Here is a 23,866-nt window from a genome sequence, read left to right on the forward strand (position 1 = left end):
GTGAAGTGTAAGATTAACCGTTTTGAGTTTTTCTTATTTTCTTTAAGATTGTTTTCCTGATCTTGGATCTTCCAATTGTGGACAATTATGTAAATATATATTGTTGAGAGAAAATGTTTTCCTTTTTATATTAATTTCTGTATTTCCTTACATTTATGTGATAAATGTGAACGTAATTAAGTAAAATGATAAATAAAATAAAAAAGATACAGGAGGCCGGTGGTAGTTCTGGCTTCCATCATGTGCCATTTCCAGTGCTAGGAAGATTTTTCTAGCATTGGAGGCTTACCCGGGCAGTGTGGGTTACTGCAGGAGCCCTTGGTCATGTGGCAATGAGCTGACTTAGTGCACAGTCATTTACTCTCACTTTGTAAAAAAATCCTTTTGCCCACTGTGGTAAAAGGAGGCCTCGGTATGCAGCAAACCCGCACGCTGAAGCCACCACAGGCCCCCCCTTTTACTGCAGCTTTGCCTATGATTTCTAAAATTATCTCCTATGTATATTATGTGATGGTGAAAGCAGAAATTCTCTCAAAATACTGTTCACAGTACATTTATTCTGGTCAAAGAGGGCAAACAAAAACAGAGTGTGAAAACTCAGACCCCAAATTCAAGTAACTTGTATTTTTGCCATAGACATAGGATGACACTAAATTTATACACATTGATTCTAGTCTTTAGATTTGTGTGAATTATATTTGCAAAACTCCAAGTGATAAAGGAATTTTTTTTAATGTACATACCATTAGACATCATAGTAGAGCAGAATTAGATACCAATATGCTACAGTTCAGATTATGGAAAATCAGTACAAAAATCTACAATGCACTGCAGATAACTCGAGCTAATCTTTAGTAAAAGACCCTGTTAACTTGTTTTGTTCCCCAAATACATATATACAGACTGGCCAAAAAGAAAAGCAAATCTACCGTACTTTGCAAAGGGAATCAGCAACAGTTATAAATAAAACATGGCAGAGTACTATATATAATCTCAGTGAACCAGCTAGTCTAAAATGGCTGCAAAGACCTCTTGAAGGGATGACTGTGTGGAAGTCTTCAAAAGCTGTATAGTCACTTTAGGTATTTTCTTCAATAACTGAAATCTACCTACAAAAAAAAAAACACAAGGCACAATGGATATATTATAACAAAAGTAAAATGTATTTCTGAATATGCACGTCACTGTATTTTTAAATGCAGACAGCATAATTTTAAAAATATGTACATTAAGCGTCGCTACATGAGCAGCTGAATATAAATGGAATATGGTGATTGCCTTTAATTATATGAAAAGCAGTTATATTCAGCATGCCTAAAATAAACTACATTGCTATATATGTATAGTTACGCATTATCTCCCATGATGTGCCCCAACTGCCCAGGCCCTATACAGATTGTGCCAACAAAATCAGTTTGCAGCCCCACCTGAAATTTCTTAATAACTTCAATTTCCGGACTTGTAAACATCTTTCTTAATATAGAGAGATCAGTTTTATATCTTGTGATTCTGGGAGCCATCTTTACAAAGACAGACTCCATCTTATGAACCAAACTTTGTAGGAATTTAGCCATTAATTCCTTGATCTTGGCTTTTGCACTGCTTTTGAATGTCACACTAAATTCTATTAAGGCTTATCAAGCAGCCCTGCTTCTGCAGGTGCTCAGCAACAAGGCCATCATCAGATTTTCAGGCCTAGGCAGTGCTTTTCAGCAGTTTAAGCAATGTAACTCGGCCCACCACTATTCCAGTGGATGGGTCTCAAGCTGGGACACATATTAACATTCCCCTCTTCACCCTATCTCATAGGGTGACACCAGGGTTATCCTACTATGGTACCATCCATTCCAGAAGGTATACTGTAAAACTATCGGATTAGAGAGTCTGATTGAAAGCTGGTATAGCAAAGATTTTGGAACCCAGGTCACAACATAGACACCATCTCTGTGTTATTCCAACCCTTCTTGGGGCTTACCCATATCTGCGATTAAGTAACATACTATGATTACAAAGATAATATCTTTCAACCTATTAATATGCAGGTTTAATCTTACTTTTACATATGTATGTATATATATTGCTAACAATCATTAATTCTTTGGTTATATACTGATTATATGCTAATTATACGTTTGCATTGATTACGTGGAGGGGCATAATCGAACGAAACGTCTATCTCCATGGGCGTTTATCTCCAAGAACGGGTCCGTGAAGGGGCGGACCGAACCGTATTTTGGGAAAAAATAGACGTCCATGTTTTATTCGACAATTTGTGAGCTGGGCGTTTTTGTTTTTCAGCGATAATGGAAAATGAAAGCGCCCAGCTCATAAACGAATAAATCCAAGGCATTTGTTCGTGGGAGGGGCCAGGAGTCGTAGTGCACTGGTCCCCCTCACATGCCAGGACACCAACCGGGCACCCTAGGGGGCACTGTTACAAAATAAAAAAAAAAGGTAAAAGAGCTCCCAGGTGCATAGCACCCTTCCCTTGTGTGTTGAGCCCCCCAAATCCCCCTCAAAACCCACCACCCACAAGTCTACACCATTACTATAGCCCTAAGAGGTGAAGGGGGGCACCTACATGTGGGTACAGTGGGTTTGGGGGGCGGTGTGGAGGGCTCCCATTTACCAGCACAAGTGTAACAGGTGGGGGGGATGGGCCTGGGTCTACCTGCCTGACGTCCACTGCACCCCCCTAATAACTGCTCCAGTGACCTGCATACTGCTGCCAGGGAGGTGGGTATGACATTTGAGGGTGAACATAAAAAGTTGTGAAACGGCATATTTTTGTGGTGGGAGGGGGTTTGTGACCACTGGGGGAGTCAGGGGAGGTCATCCCCGACTCCCTCCAGTGGTCATCTGGTCGTTTAGGGCACTTTTTGGGGCCCTATTCGTGGAAAAACAGGGTCCAGGGAAAGTGCCCTAAATTCTCGCTAAAAACGCATATTTTTTTCCATTATCGGCGAAAGGCACCTATCTCTGATCGGCCGATAACCACGCCCCAGTTCCGCCTTCACCACGCCCCCATCAACTTTGTCCGCATCCGCGACGGAGTGCAGTTGAAAACGTCCAAATTCGGCTTTCGATTATACCGCTTTATTCGTTTTTGTGAGATAAACGTCTATCTCCCGATTTGGGTCGCAATATAGGCGTTTTTCTTTTTCAATTATAAGCTGGATAATCATATTGATTATTGATCACATCATTTTATAAAGCATTATATCATTGTCTTGCATTCCTGTGTGCTCTTAATCTATTATATAGTTGCAGGTACCTCTGCAGCTTCTCTAACATTTGCATACTGATTGGTCCATCTCATGGGGAGATAGTCCAATGTGTTGTCTCCTGTGGTATTGGGAAGGAGATTTTCGTACAGGACATATTGTCCTGCTGCTGCTTTCTTGGTTATGGCAGTTTCAATTAAGCGTTCTACTAAGCCTCTAGCACACGGGATTATGCAGCATCCTAATACAAAAATAGCAACCACTATGATAATGGTGGTGGCTGCAGAAATGATAAATGTCTTCCATTTACCAAATGCCTTATCCATCCAACCAGTCCAGGATGTATCAACACCTGAGTTCTCAGCCAATTCCTCTGACAGCGAGGTAAGGCCTTTCAAAGCTCTGGTGATTGACCCATCTGGGGCAGTGTTGTTTGGGATAAAGGTGCAACACTGTGTACTTATTTTGCGGCACACGCTGCCGTCTGCCGCTAGCAATTGGTCAAGCACTAATCGATTTTCAAGCGTCATTCTGCTAGTGGCGTCTAACTGCGCTGCAATACCTTGAACTGCATCTCTGGTATAATTCACAAATCTCTGCTGGTTGTAATATATGTAGTTAATCCAATCTACGTTCTTGTTGATGGTTGCCCACCAAAAGAAGCTGCCATGGCTCTAACACTATGAGCCGTGACATGACCCTCAAGAGTCAACTCAGCTTAGGCGTAAGTGAAGGAAATGCAATCTGCTAACCAACTGGAAATGGTGCATTTCCCGACAGCCACTCCCCCTCTGTTGGGGTCGAAAGAAACAAACATTTGGGCGGACTGTCTGAAGGGGCTTGTCCGCTCCACATAGAAGGCCAATGCTCTCTTGCAGTCCAATGTATGCAACTGACGTTCAGCAGGGCGGGTATGAGGATTGGGAAAGAATGTTGGCAAGACAATTGACTGGTTCAGATGGAACTCCGACATCACCTTCGGCAAGAACTTAGGGTGAGTGCGGAGGACTACTCTGTTATGATGAAATTTAGTATAAGGAGCATGAGCTACCCAGGCTTGAAGCTCACTGACTCTGCGAGCTGAAGTAACTGCCACCAAGAAAATGACCTTCCAAGTCAAGTACTTCAGATGGCAGGAATTCAGTGACTCGAAAAGAGGTTTCATCAGCTGGGTGAGAATGACATTGAGATCCCATGACACTGTAGGAGGTTGGATGGGGGGCTTTGACAAAAGCAAACCTCTCATGAAGCGAACAACTAAAGGCTGTCCCGAGATCGGCTTACCTTCCACATGGTAATGGTATGCACTAATCGCACTAAGATGAACCCTTACAGAGTTGGTTTTAAGACCAGACTTGGACAAGTGCAGAAGGTATTCAAGCAGGGTCTGTATAGGACAGGAGCGAGGATCTAAGGCCTTGCTGTCACACCAGACGGCAAACCTCTGCCAGAGAAAAAAGTAACTCTTCTTAGTGGAATCTTTCCTGGAAGCAAGCAAGACACGGGAGACACCCTCGGCGACACCAAAGGAGGCAAAATCTATGCCCTCAACATCCAGGCCGTGAGAGTCAGGGACCGGAGGTTGGGATGCAGAAGTGCCCCCTTGTTCTAAGTAATGAGGGTCGGAAAACACTCCAATCACCACGGTTCTTCGGAGGACAACTCCAGAAGAAGAGGGAACCATATCTGATGCGGCCAAAGGGGAGCGGTCAGGATCATGGTGCCTCGATCTTGCTTGAGTTTCAGCAAAGTCTTCCCCACCAAAGGTATGGGAGGATAAGCATACAGGAGGCCTTCCCCCCAATCCAGGAGAAAGACATCCGATGCTAGCCTGCCGTGGGCCTGAAGTCTGGAACAGAACTGACGGACCTTGTGACTGACTTGAGTGGCAAAGAGATCCACCAAGGGGGTGCCCCACACTTGGAAGATCTCGCGTACCACTCTGGAATTGAGTGACCACTCGTGAGGTTGCATTATCCTATTCAATCTATCGGCCAGACTGTTGTTTACGCCTGCCAGATACGTGGCTTGAAGAAACATGCCGTTCCGGCGCGCCCAAAGCCACATTCTGACGACCTCCTGACACAGGGGGCGAGAATCCGGTACCCCCCTGCTTGTTGATGTAATACATGGCAACCTGATTGTCTGTCTGACTTTGTTTAATTTGACGGGACAGCCGATCCCTGAAGGCCTTTAGAGCGTTCCAGACCACTCGCAACTCCAGGAGGTTGATCTGCAACGCTTATTCCTGAAGGGACCAACTCCCTTGGGTGTGAAGCCCATCGACATGAGCTCCCCACCCTAGGAGAGACGCATCCGTCGTCAGCACCTTTTGTGGCTGAGGAATTTGGAAAGGACGTCCCAGAGTCAAATTGGACCGAATTGTCCACCAATGCAGGGATTGGAGAAAACTACTGGACAGCAGGACTACGTCCTCTAAATCCCCAGCAGCTTGGTACCACTGAGAAGCTAGGGTCCATTGAGCTGATCTCATGTGAAGGCAGGCCATGGGAGTCACATGCACTGTGGAGGCCATGTGGCCGAGGCGTCTCAACATCTGCTGAGCTGTGATCCGCTGAGACACCCGTACCCAGGAAATGAGAGACAGAAGAGTGTCGGCCCTCGCTTCCGGAAGGTAGGCACGAGCCGTCCGAGAGTCCAGCAGAGCTCCTATGTATTCTAGCTTCTGGACTGGAAGAAGGTGGGACTTTGGATAATTTATCACAAACCCTAGTAGTTGCAAGAGTCGAATAGTCATCTGCATTGACTGTAGAGCTCCTGCCTCGAGGTGTATTTCACCAGCCAATCGTCGAGATAAGGGAACACGTACACTCCCAGTCTGCGTAGAGATGCCGCTACGACAGCCAGGTATTTTGTAAACACTTTGGGCGCAGAGGCGAGACCAAAGGGTAGCACACAATACTGAAAATGCCGTGTTCCCAGACGGAATCGCAGATACTGTCTGTGAGCTGGAAGTATCGGGATGTGAGTGTAAGCATCCTTTAAGTCCAGAGAGCATAGCCAATCGTTTTCCTGAATCATGGGAAGAAGGGTGCCCGGGGAAAGCATCCTGAATTTTACTCAGACCAGATATTTGTTCAGGGTCCTTAGGACTAGGGTGGGACGCATCCCCCTTGTTTTCTTTTCCACAAGAAAGTACCTGGAATAGAATCCCAGCCCTTCCTGCCCCGGTGGCACGGGCTCAACCGCATTGGCGCTGAGAAGGGCGGAGAGTTCCTCGGCAAGTACCTGCTTGTGCTGGAAGCTGAAGGACTGAGCTCCCGGTGGGGAATTTGGAGGTTTTGAAATCAAATTGAGGGCGTATCCCAGCCGGACTATTTGGAGAACCTCCCCCCGACCGGCAGATCGTCCGGCACGGACACTTTGATCTCGGCTATGCTCTGCTGGAGCCAGTCAAAAGCTCGCCCCTTGCTTTTGCTGGGGAGCTGCTGGGGCCTGTTGAGGCGCACGCTATTGATGGGAACGAGCGCGCTGCGGTTTAGCCTGGGCAGCAGGCTGGCGAGAGGGAGGATTGTACCTACGCTTAGAAGAATAGGGAACAGTGCTCCTTCCCCCATAAAAACGTGTACCCGATGAGGTAGACGCTGAAGGCGGCCGGTGGGAGAATTTGTCGAAAGTGGTGTCCCGCTGGTGGAGTTGCTCTACCACCTGTTCGACATTTTCACCAAAAATATTATCCCCCCGGCAAGGAGAATCCGCAATCCACTGCTGGATCCTGTTTTCCAGGTCAGAGGCACGCAGCCACGAAAGTCTGCGCATCACCACACCTTGAGCAGCGGCCCTGGACACGACATCAAAAGTATCGTAAACACCCCTGGCCAGGAATTTACGACACCTCTTCAGCTGCCTGACCACCTGCTGAAAAGGCTTGGCCTGCTCAGAAGGGAGCTTGTCCACCAAGTCCCGCACATTGTTCCGCATATGAATGCTCATGTAGAGCTGGTAAGATTGGATTTTGGAAATAAGCATAGAATGGTAGGCCTTCCGCCCAAAAGAGTCCAAGGTTCTAGAGTCACGACCCGGGGGCGCCGAAGCGTACTCCCTAGAACTCTTGATCTTCTTAAGGGTCAGATCCACCACACCAGAGTCATGAGGCAACTGAGTCCGCATTAACTCCGGGTCCACATGGATCCGATACTGGGACTCTATCTTCTTGGGAATGTGGGGATTAGTTAGCGGCTTCGTCCAGTTCGCCAGCAATGTCTTTTTGAGGACATGATGCATGGGTACAGTGGACGATTCCTTAGGTGGCTCTTGGCTCTTGGCTCATCCTCCGTAACCACAGGGATGGGAATGGCTCTAGACATTTCCCGGACAAAGGCCGCGAAAGACAGACTCTCAGGAGGAGAAAGCTGCCTTTCAGGAGAGGGAGTAGGATCAGAGGGAAGACCACAAGACTCCTCGTCAGAGAAATATCTGCTTCCCACAAGGCCTCACCCTCGGTGTTGGACACTAGTTCGTGGACTGCAGTCAGAAGCCGGGCCCGCCTCGACTCTGTGGAAACATGGCCACGGTGGGTACGTCAAGAGGAAGACTCCCGCACCAGCGGCGATGAAGCTCCCTCCATCGATGTCGTCGGGGAGTCAGCCTGGGAGGCCACTGATGCTGGCAGCGCAAGCGGTACCAAGACCGGAAACCTCAAGACGGGCCAGCAGTCGCCTCACTCAACGGCACCGGCGGCGCAAGCACCCCCGGTACCGGAGAAGGGCGCAACAGCTCTTCCAGAATCCCTGGAAGGATGGCCCCGAGGCGCTCGTTCAGAGCGGCTGTCGAGGAAGGCAAGGAGTCCGGTACCGGCGACGAGCTCAGAATCTGTCCGGGACGCGGAGGCGGTAACCGGCTGTCCACAGTGGAGCGCATCGACACCTCCTGTATGGAGGATGAGTGGTCCTCCCGGCGTCGAAGCTTAGTGGGTGCCGGTTCCACCGGCAACCCAGAGCTCTCGGTACCGCATCTGGAAGGCAACCGATGATGATGCTTCTTTGCCTTCACACGAAGCACGTCACTGGTACCTCTTGGTACCTAAGAGGAGGACGTGGAATCCAAACATCTCCTCTGGGCCGGGTCCGAAAGAGGTCGATCCCGGGGGGCCTGTACCGCAGGAACCCTCGAGGCAGGCGGAGACCTACTCAAGGACTCACCGCTACCAGCAGGGGAATGAACAGCCCTCACCTGCGCTCCCGAAAACGATGCACCCTCCGACGACAGATACCACCGATGACCTTGGTATCGCAGACATTGAAGCACCGGCCGATGACCTCGGTACCACAGACGTCAACGCACCGGATGAGGCCCCGAACAAAAGGTTCCACTGGGCCAATCTCGCCGCCTGAGTTCTCTTTTTCAACAGAAGACAGAGAGTGCAGGCCTGGGGACGATGCCCGGCCCCCAGACACTAAAGACACGAAACGTGCCTATCAGTGAGTGAGATAGTCCGGCTGCACTGGGTGCACTTTTTGAAGCCACCAGGCTTCGAGGACATGGGCGGAAAAATCACGCCGGCGAAGTCAAAATTCGCGATGATGACAATGGGCACCAAAACAAGGGAGAAAAACCTGTGCGGGTGGCCGAAAAAGCTGCGCCCGACGACGAAAGAAAACTTAGCGGGAAAAAACACTCGAAATAAAGGAGTTTGTTTTTTTTTTAAAGACGAAGAATGCAACGGAAAGGGGATTCCAGACACTTCCGAACGGAAGAATGCGGTGAAAAGGCGTGAGGGGTCTCTTTGAGGCGTTAGGGTGGGAAGACGGTCGTGCATGCGCACGTGAGGGCTAGCAAACGTTGTTGCTAGTGAAGATCTCCATTCGTGAGAACAAGCAGTCTGCTTGTCCTCGGAGAAGATTGTAATCTGCAAGTAGCACCAAGCAGTAAAAAAAAAAAAAAAAAAAGGCAGATTACCCATTTTAATGTAGAAAGCACTTTACTCCTGCAGTTTAGCTTAGTGGGATTTAAAAAAGATTTAGATAGCTTCCTAAAAGAAAAGTCCATAAGCCATTATTAAAATGCAATTGGGAAAAATCCACTTCTAGAATAAGCAGCATAAAATGTACTGTTTTGGGATTTTGCCAGGCACTTGTAACCTGGATTGGCCACTATTGGAAACAGGATGCTGGGCTTGATGGACCTTTGGTTTGTCCCAGTATGTACTTAGCTTCAACCTTACAAAAGGCTGACATGAGTCACGTTTCACCCTAGAACTGGGCTGCATCAGCCGATAGACTGGCTGTCACAGCAAATCATTAAAATACAATTTACCATACAGTCAATTTTTGCATTTGAAATGGCAGTGTTTAACTGAAGATAACTTTTTAAAATAATCATTAGACATGAAGGAGCAGTTTGAGGAAAGAGGTTACCCATTTAGAAAAGGTTAGAAAATGTTCTCATAAAACTCTCTAGGTAGAAAGAAAGAAATTATTAGTACCTAAGAATAGGAAGAAGGAAGAGTAGTGTGCACACTTGATTTTAATCACTTATCCAAGGACATAGTTCCAGTACTTAAGGAGCAGTAGAACATCATTCAGAACATTGAGGCATTTCATGACTGTGGACTGCTAGTTGCATATAAAAAGTATCACAATCTGAAAGATGTATTTGGCACCCTCTGCACTTCTACAATCTAGACTTGTCACAGAGAAAACTACGTTTGGGCATTTCCCATGTGGAAGTAATTCACGAACCAAAGGGCTGTGCTAGTGTAGGTGTGTGTTTTGGGAGAACACAGATCCATTTTTCAGCACGCCTGTAAAAAAGGCCTTTTTAATATTTTTACCGAAAATGGACGTGCGGTAAAATAAAAATTGGCGACGAGACTCACCAGCGTGAGCATTAAATCTAGCTCACACAGAGCAAAGCAGTCAGCTGCATTAATCAAACAGATATCAGCTGTTACCGGAGTATCTGAAGTCTTTTCCTCTATATCCAAGAAAGTATTGCACGGAGAGTTATACTTGCCTTAGGTGAATTTTTGATGATACATAATAGCGGCAAGTACCAGGAGTATGGTTAAGTTGACTACAGACTTTAGTAATTTTTAAATCTAACCATACCTTGGAGGGGAGGGGATATAGAGAAAATTTTATTGAAAGCTGACCTACTTATTTTTTTAGATTATGCACTCTGGCCCCTAGGGGCCTCAATCAGGAATGGGATCTTTCTGTCTTTTTATGATTTTTTAAGTTATCGATTCTATGATTTATTTTTGCTATTATTTGGTGTCAGTTACTAAGCAAGTTTTATGTAAGTTTGTCATGTATTTTATGCTGTGATGCTGGTTTTTAATGATTTATTTTCCATTATGTTTGAGTCAATTAGTCAATATTGATTTACTATTATGTATTTATTTTCTGTATTATATGGTTTTATTTATTATTTTTGTAATTCAGTCAACTTATGCATTTACATATATGCCCTTACTTTTATTTTTTATGTATTACAAACTGAATCAAGTCTTAGACAACTTGGCCACTTATTTTGCTAATATGTTGACTGATGCTGCTTGCAGTGAGCTATGACGTCTGATGTCATTGGAACAGATGTGTTCAAGTTAAGCAGGCATCTTTAATTCTTTTAAAGTATATTTTAACATTTTTTAGCAGTGATAGGCACATTTGATTTGATGTGCAAGTTTTAAGACTAATCAGATGTGATTCAAGGTTTCACATCTGACGTCACGGGAACCCATGGATGTGTCATTTGAACACATGTGCATTCCAGTTTGGAATGCAAGGTGTTTATTGTTCTTTCAATAACATGACATGATAGATGACAGCAGATAAAGACCTGCACGGTCCATCCAGTCTGCCCAACAAGATAAACTCATTACATATGGTATGTGATACTTCATATGTATACCTGGTCTTGATTTGTCTTTCAAAAAAAGGAGTCCTCTCACAAATGGTGTTCCCCAAACAAGGTCTTTATTTGAATAAATGAAATCGCCCGACACGAATCGTGTTTCGGCCGCAAAGGCGAAACACGATTCGTGTCGGGTCATTTCATTTATTCAAATAAAAACCTTGTTTGGGGAACACCATTTGTGAGAGGACTCCTTTTTTGGATCCACTGTGTGTACATTTGACTTCTGTTTCTCCTGTGGAGAGTCACCTTCTGTGGGTGTTGGCTTGATTTGTCTTTGCCATTTTCAGGGCATAGACTGTAGAAGTCTACCCAGCACTGTCCTTGTTCTACAAATTCTGAAGTTAACGTCAAAGCCCCTGAAAAAGCTCCACTCCAGTTCATCCAAACCTATTCAGTCAAGATCAGGGCACAGAATGTATTAGTCTGCCCAGCACTGGCCTTGTTCTCCAACTACTGAAGCTGAATCTGTCCAGCCACGATCAGAGCACAGATGATAAAAGTTGTTTGTTTTGAAAGTGTTTAGTTGCGGATTCGCCTTCAAAAGAGTTTTTCTCAGTAGCCATATGTGGATTTGAAATATGACGCATGTTAAATATGTAGCCAGGTATAACTTGATTTGATGTGATTTTATCCTGTTTATAAATTACTGATAAATTCAATTATTGATTTAATTTTCTTATGTATTTATTACTTTTATCTGTACATTATGTTCGTAGCATGTTTCATTTAATATTTTTATGTGATTGTTTAAGTTTATGGTTCCATGACACTTTGAACCCACAGAGGAAAAGCCTATAAGCAATCATGAGAAACTGTGTTTGAGTTTACCTGCGTTATATGCTGGTGCTAACATCTTTATGTATCCCTAAAATAGTGTTGGGTGACCCATAATGGCTTTACATCTTATGAGTTATACTAATTGGCGGCCTGTTTATATGATATTGATTTGTTGTATTATTTTTATTTTTGTGAAATTTATTTATTTATTTGTAGCATTTGTATCCCACATTTTCCCACCAATTTGCAGGCTCAATGTGGCTTACATTTGTCGTGATGGCGGTTGCCATTTCCGGTTAACAGAATTATAAATGGTGTTGCGTTAAGGTGCTTACATACATGGTAAAAGAGATGGACATAACATACATAGAACAGTTCATGGTATATATATATATACATGGTAAAGAAGAATACATTACGGTATTGCATGAGGTTCCTGAGTGTTAATTGGACTATAACATAAATTAGGTCATCGACTATGTAGAGACCATCTTCGACATAAGGACTGAAGTGATAGTGCTTGTTCACTAATAGCAAAGAGGTTAATCAGTCAAGTGATAAGATTTCGGTTGTGTTTTTAGTCATTTAGAGATGATCCTGTATTATAAGAATTGGTGTTTTTTAAGAACAGTGCACATCTTTGACTGGATTACTGTGAGTATTTTATAATTTAATGTTTATAAAATATATTTTGATTTTTTAAATATATTTATGTTTGTACTTTAATTAGGGCTGTACATTTAATATGTTAACGCAATTAACTTGTGTTAAAATGTTTAATGCGAGTGAAAAAAGCAAAGAATTCATTTAATTTCTCCGCTACGGCTTTATCTTCCCAGATCGCCCCTTTAACACCACTTTCGTCCAGCGGCCCAACCGATTCTTTAGCCGGCTTCCTGCTTTTAATGTATCTAAAAAATTTTTTACTATGTATTTTTGCTTCTAATGCTAACTTTTTTTCAAAGTCCTTTTTAGCCCTCCTTATCTCCGCTTTGCATTTTGCTTGGCATTCCTTATGTTTTATCTTATTATTTTCAGTCGGTTCTCTTCTCCATTTTCTGAAGAATTTTCTAATACACGGAATATATTTGTCCTGTACCTCTAGGATGGTATTTTTGAACAGCATCCATGCCTGGTGCAAGTTTTTTACCCTGCGAGCTACTCCTTTTAGTCTTTTTCTCAGTTTGTCGTAATCACCTTTTCTAAAGTTAAACGCTAGTGTATTTGATTTCCTAAGTTCACTTCCTTCAATGCCAATTTCAAAACTGATCATATTGTGATCACTGTTATCAAGCGGCCCTCACACCGCTACCCCCCGCACTAGATCATGAGCTCCACTAAGGACTAAGTCTAGTATTTTTCCTTCTCTTGTCGGCTCCTGAACCAGCTGTTCCATGAAGCTGTCCTTGAATACTCCTATCACTATTTTTTCCCCTTTTCACATGGAATTTTGATCCACAAAGATTCCAATAGGGGTTTTGTATCCTGCAATATTTGCAGCCTGAGTCAAGGTTCTCATTAATATACATTGCTACCCCTCCTCCAATCCTATCTACCCTATCACTAAGATATAATTTGTAGACCGGTATGACTGTGTCCCACTGGTTATCTTCCTTCCACCAGGTCTCCGTGATGCCTATAATATCCAATTTTTCACTGTGTGCAATGTATTCCAGCTCTCCCATCTTATGTCTCAGGCTCCTTGCAATTGTGTATAGACATTTCAATGCATGATTGTTGCTCAGTTTTATGTCCCTTTTAATACATGGCATTATTAATATGTTATCCTGTGTCTGGTTATTATTAATTTTACTTAAGGCCATCTGATCCACTATGGTTTTTGCGTGTGAAAAACCCGTAGCTTAGTAAACGTATCCCTTAGACAGCTGAAAAATACATTAAATGAATCTTGAACTGAACAAGTGTTGACTTAAATTCCTTTTATGGTAATGAATACAAACTATTTAATTTTTTTTTTTTACATTTGTATCCCACATTTCCCCACCTATTTGTAGGCTCAATGTGGCTTACATAGTACCGGAGAGGCCTTTGCAGGCCCCGGTGTGAACAAATACAAGGTGATATTGTGGTAAGATCAAGCTCATGTGGCACAGCCACATTAGGGAATCGGAGAACGGAAGAGTTGTGTTATGTCCATTACGTGCTTTAGTTTGGTTGTGTTGCAGAGATTAGGCATTTAAGTTGGATCGGTAGGGTATACCTTTTTAAACAGGTTGGTTTTTAGTGATTTCCGGAAGTTTAGGTGGTCGTACGTCGTTTTCAAGGCTTTTGGTCATGTGTTCCACAGTTGTGTGCTTATGTAGGAAAAACTAGATGCGTAACTTTATTAGAAACTTTAATTGAAAAATGTACTTACATTTTTTTAGTGGTTTAAGAAGGTGGCTGTAAACTGTTTTGTGATTTGTCAGCTTGAAAATAAAAGCTTCGAAGCACAGCCATTGTGCTGCTTCAAAAGAAAATGGACTTGAAACATCTTTGAAACTGAAGACAATCCCTAAATTGTAGATAAAACACAATGAAACATTCAGTAAAACCTAAGCAGAGCATCACTAACAAAACATAATGTACCCCTTTTGCAACAAAAAAGAACAGACAAGACCAAAAGTTCATTTTAAATATCTTTACCTCCATTTTGAATAAACCATATGGGGATTAATTTGAAATGTCTAGTCTGGATGTTTCAAATTGTTTATATATTCAGCAGTGCTATATGAATATCAAGCATCACTGAAATTACAGATGTGCAGTGTTGGGCAAGTTACTTTGTAAAAATAATATATTAAAGTTATGAGTTACTTGTTTAATGAAAGTAATATATGAAGTTACTGTGAGAGCAGTGGCACTCATTTTCAAAACATACGGATGTCAAAAGAGGGCCAGAGATGTTTACCTGCTGAATCTGTCCAAATTGCCATAATCAAACACAGGCTGAAACAAACATGCAAACAAGCGAGCTGTACAGAAAATGATATTTAGAAGGGGCATTTTCTAGCAATAACAGACAGCAGGGCAATGTCCTGGATGGAAACAGAAACGTCCCTATTTAAACCTGCTGTAAATTCAAATAAGCAAAGCCACAACCTGTCTTTGGATTTGGTCTCAGTGTGAAGGAGAGAAGAAAGTTGGAAAGTGGTTTGTATGCTGTAACTATCTACCCCAGTCTGAAACATTTGTCCCCCAAATTTCCTGCCTTGCCTCTTCTCTATCTCACCTCCTGAAACTCTTCACCACACCACACCTGCTAGCCCCCACCCACACTCATCCCTTGCTGTCTCTCAGGCCCCAGGGGGCTGGGAAGGGGATGGGGGGGGGGGGGACTTTGTTATGTGTGGCCACATAACTGCGGGACTTTGTTATGCGTGGTCGTGTAACTGCCTTATGTAGGTCCCAGCTGAATACTGGCTGAGACCCACATAGGCTCTGGCAGCCATCCCACCCACATACAGCCCCCAATATTCAGTGTTGGTACCTAGACATGGCCCGATACTGAATATTGGGGGCTACTCTAGCCGGCAACAGAAAGCATTAAAAGAAAACAAAAAACAAACGCTGACCGCTGCTGGCTAAATATCGGGGGGTTTTAGATTTGTTGTTGCCAGCTATTTAAATGTTTATTTTTCACCAGTACCAAGTAACTTGGTTTTAAAGTGGATTACATCAACCATATAACTCTAATAGAAATAATCCAGGATCATACATCATTTGCCAGGACAAACATTAAACTCCATACAATGCATTCAATAACAAAGCATACTAAATACAAAACTAAATTAACATTTAGAAAAATTAGATTACTGTAAATAAGTACATAAACCAAAATAAAATAAACCAAATCATAATCAACTGTTTAAAATAAATCTCCAAGGGGGGAGGAGTGGGGGATTTTGTATATGGATAGAACTCCCTAATAGCTATACTGGTGAACTTAATTATATGCAAGATCTAAGAATAAGTTGGGAAGGACATCTCCTCTGTGCTAGTGCACGGATGGGTGCTTTACTTAATGTATGTATTATGTCTCATGTGCTCATTATTATTGCAAGTTTCAAATGGCAGTCAATGTAATAACTTGGAATATGGGTGGTATTCACTCACCTATTAAAAGGAAGAAAATCTTGACTGCATTGCGAAGACAGGGAGCAGGCATAGCTTTATTGCAGGACACCCACCTGACAGAGCCTGAGCATCAGATATTATGCAGGGAATGGGTTGGTCACTGTTTTTATTCAAGTGTACAGAAGAACAAACAACCTCGCAGAAAAATAACCACAGTGAAAACAGTGAAGGTGACTCAAAAAGACAATGATGCTGTGTGTAGTCAAGAAAGTCTATTGATAGACAATAACGACTCTATGGTCTTTCTTTGGTGTTTCTTATACATAGACCACAGAAGTCTGTCCAGCTCTGTCCTTATGTCCAACTACTGGAGTTGCCATCAAAGCCCACTCGAGCCTATCCAAATCCATCTTGTCGTTTTTGGGACAAAGACTGTAAAAGACTGCCCGGAACTGTTCTCACATTCCAAACCACTGGAATTTCTGTCGAAGCTCTCTCCAGCCCATTCTAAACCGGATCGTCATATGTGGGACTCAGACAGTATAAAGCAGCCCAGCACCGGCCTTAGTTGATACAGACAGAGTTGCCATCTAAGCACCACTTGACATGCAAACACATATAAAAAACGTTTTGTTTTTTAAATCATTCATTTTCTAATTAGAGATCCACTGTGTTCATCCTATGCCTTTGTGAATTCCACCACAGTTCTTTTTCCACCACCTCCTTTGGGAGGTCATTCCAGGCATCCACCACCCTTTCCATGAAAAATAATTTTCTGACATTACTCCTAAGTCTATCACCCAGCAACCTCAATTCATGTCCTCTAGTTATACCATTTTCCCTTCTCTGGAAAATATTTGTTTCTATATTAACACCTTTCAAGTATTTAAACATCTGTATCACATCTCTCCTGTCTCTCCTCTCCTCTAAGGTATATATATTCAGGTCTTCCAGGCACAAGCCCAATGTCATTCTTGTCGCCTTCCTCTGGACCACTTCTTACATCTTTAGTGAGATACAGCCATCAAAATGAACACAATTTTCAAGTCTCTCTTTGTCTTCCTTATCAGCGCTTCGCATTTGACTTGCCATTCTTTATGCTGTTTCCTATTACTTTCAGTCGGATCCTTCTTCCATTTTCTGATGGATTTTCTTTTAGCTCTAATGAAGTTGATGGTAGAGGCAAAGCAAAGATGAATTGGTGCTAAACAACTTACTGCTGATTACCTTGAGACAGCCAAATCAAAAAAGGGAAATAAAGTGTGTGTGTGTGTGTGGGGGGGGGGGGGGGGGGGGGGGGAACCAAGACGGATACTCTCCAAAAGCCCTTAGCTCAACTGAAGCTGAGGAACAGGCCAGGAGCCAACACTAAACAGAGAGCTGCACAGGATAGGTCTATCCACCTGCAGAGATACAGAGAATACCGACGGAGAAGTTGCTGCACAGTATCTTATATTGCAGAGCTTTGTCATACTATCTCCATCTGCTAGAAGATGGACTTAACCTGTAAGCCTCTGGATTGATCTGTGGGATGAAATGGAAAGGTACTTTCTTAATACACTACATCTGTCATCTAATTTTCTTTAATAATTTTCAACTACATTAGTTTTGTAACTTTTCATATTTATTAACACAATTGTTTTTTGCCTTAGGTCTGTTGCCTTCCACTTTTTTCTCAGTAGCTTAAAAGAAGTTGTCCTGCTCTTTGCAAATCCAATGCTTGCTCATCTTACCTGAGTAATCCACCAAAGGCGGAGAACTCAAACTCCCCACGGAGAACACGAAATATACGAAAAAGTGGGATGTTTGACCACGGACACAAAAGACTGGAGAGATGAATTCTTCTAAAAGCAAACGTTTATTGATAAAAAGACTCGACACAAACGCTGTGTTTCGGCCGCTAGGCCTGCATCAGGAGTCTACAACAAAGATCACATATATATAAATGTAAAACACTGACAATATATATTGACAAGGATAAAACTAACAGAAAATGAAAACAATATATTTTGAAAAATGTATTTAAATGATATTTGAAAAAGGTAGATAATGTTAAGAAGGACAAGTATCTGAAAGAATGTCTATAAAAATAACTGTGGAAAAAGATATAAATATATATACATTATGAAAAAATATATATTTTTTATTGTTATCCCATAAGTTACTTTTATTTGTATTATTACTTAGCAACACCATTTAATTTCCTAATGTACTCATATCTTTATCAATTTTATATCACCATGTCAGTATACTCTTTGTACACAAAACATTTGATGTTCAATTAAGACAGAAAATATTTTTTGGTCTCTTTATATCCCCATTTTATATAAGAACTGAAAGGATATACATAAGGCATATTTTTTTATTATATATTTTTTAATATAAATTTTTTTAATTATTTGTTTTAAATCAAATTAAACTGTTAGATTTGAACAGGTAATACAGACAAGCAATAATATAAGAAGAACATAATTTTCCCTAGGGAAAATAAATATAAAAGAAAAATATTACTCTTCTTTAGACCACTACTAGTGGGGGGTAGTCTACAAAATTAAGACGACTATAACAAAGAGAAATCAAAATAAAGTGGTAATATGCTTAGCATGCAACCTATCTTAATATCAAATAATATCATCTGAAGCGACGGTTAACCAATTTTCTTCATATTTATAAATGCTTTACTGTTCAGGTTGATAAAAAATATATTTCAGACCCATATACTTGATGACACATTTACAGGGGTAAAAAGGAGGCCCCTATAGATGTTACTTCTGTTCTCATTGATAGGAACAACTTCCTCCTTTCCTGGGTCTGCTTAGTAATATCAGGATAAATCCAAACGTTTTTGGCCCTGAATAGAGCTTGCATTTTTTAAAAAGTACATATGCATCAACACATCAAGATCTTGTTGAAAAATAAAGGAAACAATTAGAGTCGTTCTTTCAGAGTTCAAATTTAGGGTTGTCTCTCATAATTCAGAAATATTCAGACCTTCCTCTTGATTTTCGTTTGGAATAGCTTGAAGAGAAATTTCAGGAAATTTTTTTGTTGGAATATAGTACACTTTATTCAATGGTGGAATAGATTCCGGGGAAAATTTCAGAACCTCCAACAAGTATAATTTAAAAGCTTCCAGTGGATTAATTCCCAATTCCTTCGGAAAATTCAAAAGTCTTAAATTTAACCTCCGATTGTAGTTTTTTATCTGTTCTAGTCTATGCTGCGTAGACAAATTATCTTTTACTACTGAGGTTGAAACATCATTTAATTTAATGACATCTTGCTTCTAATTGCTCAGTTGTTTCTTGCTCTGCGGCAGTAAGTGATAATGAAAGATTTTCCACTGTATTTACTAAGTCTTTTATTTCTTTTGCCGAATTGGCCACCGTCCCGTACCAAATGCTCTCCAGGGTCACTGCCGTTGTTTTCCTTGTTGGAGCGATATGCTCAGCCCGAAATTCCCTCAATGATGGGCTTCCCTCAGGTTCTGTCTCTCCCGTTCCTCGATCCGATACCGCGCCCTCAACCACTTCTGGGTTGGGCTGGTCGCGCCTGGAGAGGCCTTCTTCGGGGAACGGCGGTGGATGAAAATCCGGAGGGGAGAGTGAAACTTCCAGCCCCAAGTCTCCTAGGGAGTCTTCACCCACGGAGACAGCGGGGCTCCTCTCGGCAAATAAGGTACGTGGCTTCGTGGTGTACCTTTCAATAGTTTGTTGAGCTGGAGAGGACGTCCTAGTATTTTATTTTTTTATTTTTATTTTTTTTGTTACATTTGTACCCCGCGCTTTCCCACTCATGGCAGGCTCAATGCAGCTTACAGACGAGGATACTACTTTGACTGTCCCCTTACGCTTAGTATGGGGCATCATAAAAAAGAAAAGTGGAGTGGAGGAGTGGCCTAGTGGTTAGGGTGGTGGACTTTGGTCCTGGGGAACTGAGTTCAATTCCCACTTCAGGCACAGGCAGCTCCTTGTGACTCTGGGCAAGTCACTTAACCCTCCATTGCCCCATGTAAGCCGCATTGAGCCTGCCATGAGAGGGAAAGCGCGGGGTACAAATGTAACAAAAAAAAAAAGGTTAAATTCAGCAAACTATGGAAGAGCTCCACCAAACAGCTCTCAGCATGCTGCCATCTTGAGACACGCCCCCCCTAATATAATTTTGTAATCATGTTTTACTATTAGCGATGTGCACAAAGTATTTTTCCATATTTTCATTTTCTTTCTTTTTATTGCCATTATTCATACGTGGACATATGTATTTGTATTTATATAGATTCACTTTAATTATGTTTTGGAAGTATATACACTTTATATTGCGTTATCCTTTATTCATGTACACACATATTGCTATGATATGGATTTACAAATATATAAATTTCTGTACCAAAATGATATAAGGCATCAACTTCTCACTATAATTGACTACCATCAGCTCTGTATGCATAAGATATTTTTATGCTATCTTCACTATTACATACATTATCTTTTTCATCATAATCAAATCGTGCCATTTTTCAACACAATCGAATCAGGTTACTAAGTATACGTGTAGGTCTACATACTGTTCTTCTTAATGTTTAATCATATTTTATTATTATCTCAATAATGTTTTGTATGCATATACACTGGACGTATGTTATTTTATATATACGTATGTTATTATTTTATATATTTTTTCATAACGTATATATATTCATATCTTTTTCCACAGTTATTTTTATAGACATTCTTTCAGATACTTGTCCTTCTTAATATTATCTACATTTTTCAAATATCATTTAAATACATTTTTCAAAATATATTGTTTTCATTTTCTGTTTAGTTTTATCCTTGTCAATATATATTGTCAGTGTTTTACATTTATATATATGTGATCTTTGTTGTAGACTCCTGATGTAGGCCTAGCGGCTGAAACACAGTGTTTGTGTCATCTTTTTATCAATAAACGTTTGCTTTTAGAAGAATTCATCTCTCCAGTCTTTGATTTCCGTGGTCAAACATCCCACTTTTTCATTAATATACTCATCTTACCTGCTCATAGATTCTTTGAATATCAACCACCTATGTTTTAAATTTCAGAATAACATTTTCACAATGTCATCAACTTTCCTTAGCTATCCTGTCTTGTAAATGAGTAAGCTGAATCTATGTTTATGTTTGAGTGGAAACTTGACAAAGTAAGTTTCTGGCTCATCTATACGTATATGCAACTGCAAAAATAAAGCCTTTTTTTCTGGTAGTACAATGAAATCCACATTGAGAACCCATTCTCATTGTCTAAATCAAAATAAACAGTTTGGCCAACACTCAGAGTTTATGGCTACAATTTGTGTACTTTCATTAGCATACAAGCTAAACAGCAAAACTTACTTATCAGAAATATTATTCAGCAAGATTACTTACAATAGGTTTACAAACTAGCTTTTCTCACTTCTTATAAAACCCATTTCACCAAAAGAAAAATTACTGCTGCACCCATTGGGAGATGCTAGCATTAAAGTAGTCAATGAGGCATATTTTCAAAGCACTTAGACTTACAAAGTTACACAGAGGTGTATTTTAAAAGCACTTAGACTTGGAGATCACGTGATGCACGGCTAGAGAGTGGCTGTCGTTGTGCGGAGCTCCCTCCTTACCTGCATTTATTTGAGCTTTATCACATTACCGGGGTGCGTCTACTCATTTGGATACTACCCGAGAGCAGAGGAAGCGCAGCGACAGCTTTTGTGTCGGCGGAAAGCGAGCAAAAGTGGAGGATGGTGGCGAAATCCGGAAAGAAAGAAGGGGCGCGAAGTTGGGTGCCTGAACAAAAGATGGCGGACGCAGGCCGTGGGAGTCCTCCGACGGTGAGATCCGTGTGGGCTGCGGAGGTAGCGGCAGAGGTCTCTTCCATGTTGGAGGCGTCCGTAGACCTGAAATTGCAAAAGATCGCTAATCAAGTACAGGGGATAGATGAAAAGCTGGGTGGCCTCCAGACGGAGTTTGCCTAGTACAAGCAAAGGCTGTCGGACGTCGAAGACTCGGTGCAGCAACAGGAGAATTCGGGTAAGGCCCTGAAGCAGAAGGTGGAGCGGCTGGAAGCCAAGCTGGAGGACATTGAGAACAGGGCTCGAAGGAGCAATATACGGATGGTAGGGCTACCGGAAACAATCACAGAAGCTGACCTGAGATCCTTTTTGGAAACCTGGCTCCCTACAGTGCTCCAATTAAAACTGGCAACGGGCCCGTTGCGGGTGGAACGAGCCACAGTGCGAAAGGACGACTCGCGCCCCAGAGTGGTGATATTTAAAGTGTTGAACTTTGCAAATAAGCAAGATATATTTCAAGTGCTCAGGAAATTGGGGCAGCTGAAATATGAAAATTCGGTAGTGCGCTGTTTCCAGCACTTTTCCACGGCGATGTCCCTGTTCACGAAGAAGATTCAATTTGCCCTGCTCTACCCCGCACGGCTGAAGATCTGGTACAAGGGGTCCCAGCAGTTCTTTACTACGGCGGAAGAGGCATCGAAGTTTGTGCAACAGGACTTAGCTGCTGAGGGGCCGGCATGAAAGGCCTAGTTTTGATGGCAAGTGAACTTGGAGCAGAAGCCTGGAAGGCCTGGACTGTTCTGTACCTGGCGAGAGGCTGGGGCGAGGCGTTTATGTGAGCGAACCAAAATGTCTCTTTTGAACTGTGTGGAGTATTACTATGCTACATGCAATGTTCTTAGGTTCGGTTTAAGGGCGGAGGAGTTGGGTCAACGATGTTTTCTTGTGTTAGGTTTTGTAGGGTATTATAAGAAAACGGATAGAATTGAGCAATATGTTGGGGTAGGCGCCATGGAGATTAAGGTGAGGAGGTATGTGAGGTGTTTAAATGGGTTTGATATAAAAGGGTGAATGAGTGTGGGTGTATAGAATTGAATTTTGACTAGGTGAGGGGGGAGCTCGCATGGTTCGGCTTTATAGGAGCCATGAGGGGTTGTGTAGGAGGTGGGTTGGGGAGGGGTTGAGGAGATATCCGGGCGTAGTTTGGAGGAGATGTTATTGGAATGGGTGGCTGCTGGGGGGGGGGGGGGGTGTCCAAGGGCTAGGGGGCATCCTCTTTTGTTTTTGAGCTGGGACAGAATTACTAAGAGACTAAATGATTACTGGGTTTATGGGATCATTTAAAATAATTTTGTGGAATGTAGGGGGGGTTACCTCCCCTATTAAGCGTACTAAGGTACTACAGGCGTTGCAGAGGCAGAGGGCTGATGTAGCTTTTATACAAGAGACGCATCTATCCTCGGGAGAACATGCTAAATTTAAAAGAAGTTGGGTGGGTTCTTTGGTGGAGGCCCCTGCGATGGAGAGGAAGGCAGGGGTGATGATCCTTTTTAGGAAAGGCATCCTGCTTCAGCTTAAATCGATCAGGGCTGACCCTGATGGTACGTGGGTCTTGGCTGAGGCGGAGATGGCTGGTCACCATTTAGTGCTTTGTAATGTTTATGGCCCCTAATGTTTTCAATGGGAATTTTTTTCAGGCATTAAGAGACTGGCTCCGCATGTGGGGGGGGGGGGGGGGGGGGGGGGAGGGGGACCTGATCTTAGAAGGAGATTTTAATTTGGCATTTGATCCCCTAATGGATCGCTCAAACCCGGGTGGCCCAGAGTTCGTGGGGAAGCTGCAGGGCGCTATCTTCATTGTGTAAAGCTCTGGAGCTGGTAGATGTGTGGAGGGTGTTACATTCGTCTGAAAGGGACTTTACTCATCTTTCACGTGCACATGGCTCTCAGTCCCGTATTGATTATCTGTTCGTTTCTCGTTCCCTATTTTCTCAGATGCAGAAGGCGGAGATTGGACCGTATGCGGTATCTGATCATGCTTTGGTTTGGCTGATTTTGACCGACAAGTTGAGGGGTTTGTGCAGTCGGATATGGCGAT

At 42.5% G+C, this 23,866-nt stretch overlaps 1 protein-coding gene across 1 annotated transcript in view; it reads right to left on the minus strand.

Annotated features, from left to right (window-relative positions):
- Positions 1-520: 520 nt before the first annotated feature.
- Positions 521-23,866, minus strand: part of TERT (telomerase reverse transcriptase) — a 399,618-nt gene continuing 376,272 nt past the window's right edge. Inside the window, 2 exon segments of the mRNA XM_030209711.1 lie at positions 521-1,109; positions 14,260-14,397. Of these exon segments, the coding sequence (XP_030065571.1) occupies positions 1,006-1,109; positions 14,260-14,397 (242 nt within the window). The 3' untranslated portion in view covers positions 521-1,005.

Source organism: Microcaecilia unicolor, chromosome 1 (genome assembly GCF_901765095.1).
Source record: "Microcaecilia unicolor chromosome 1, aMicUni1.1, whole genome shotgun sequence".
Lineage (NCBI taxonomy): Eukaryota > Metazoa > Chordata > Amphibia > Gymnophiona > Siphonopidae > Microcaecilia > Microcaecilia unicolor.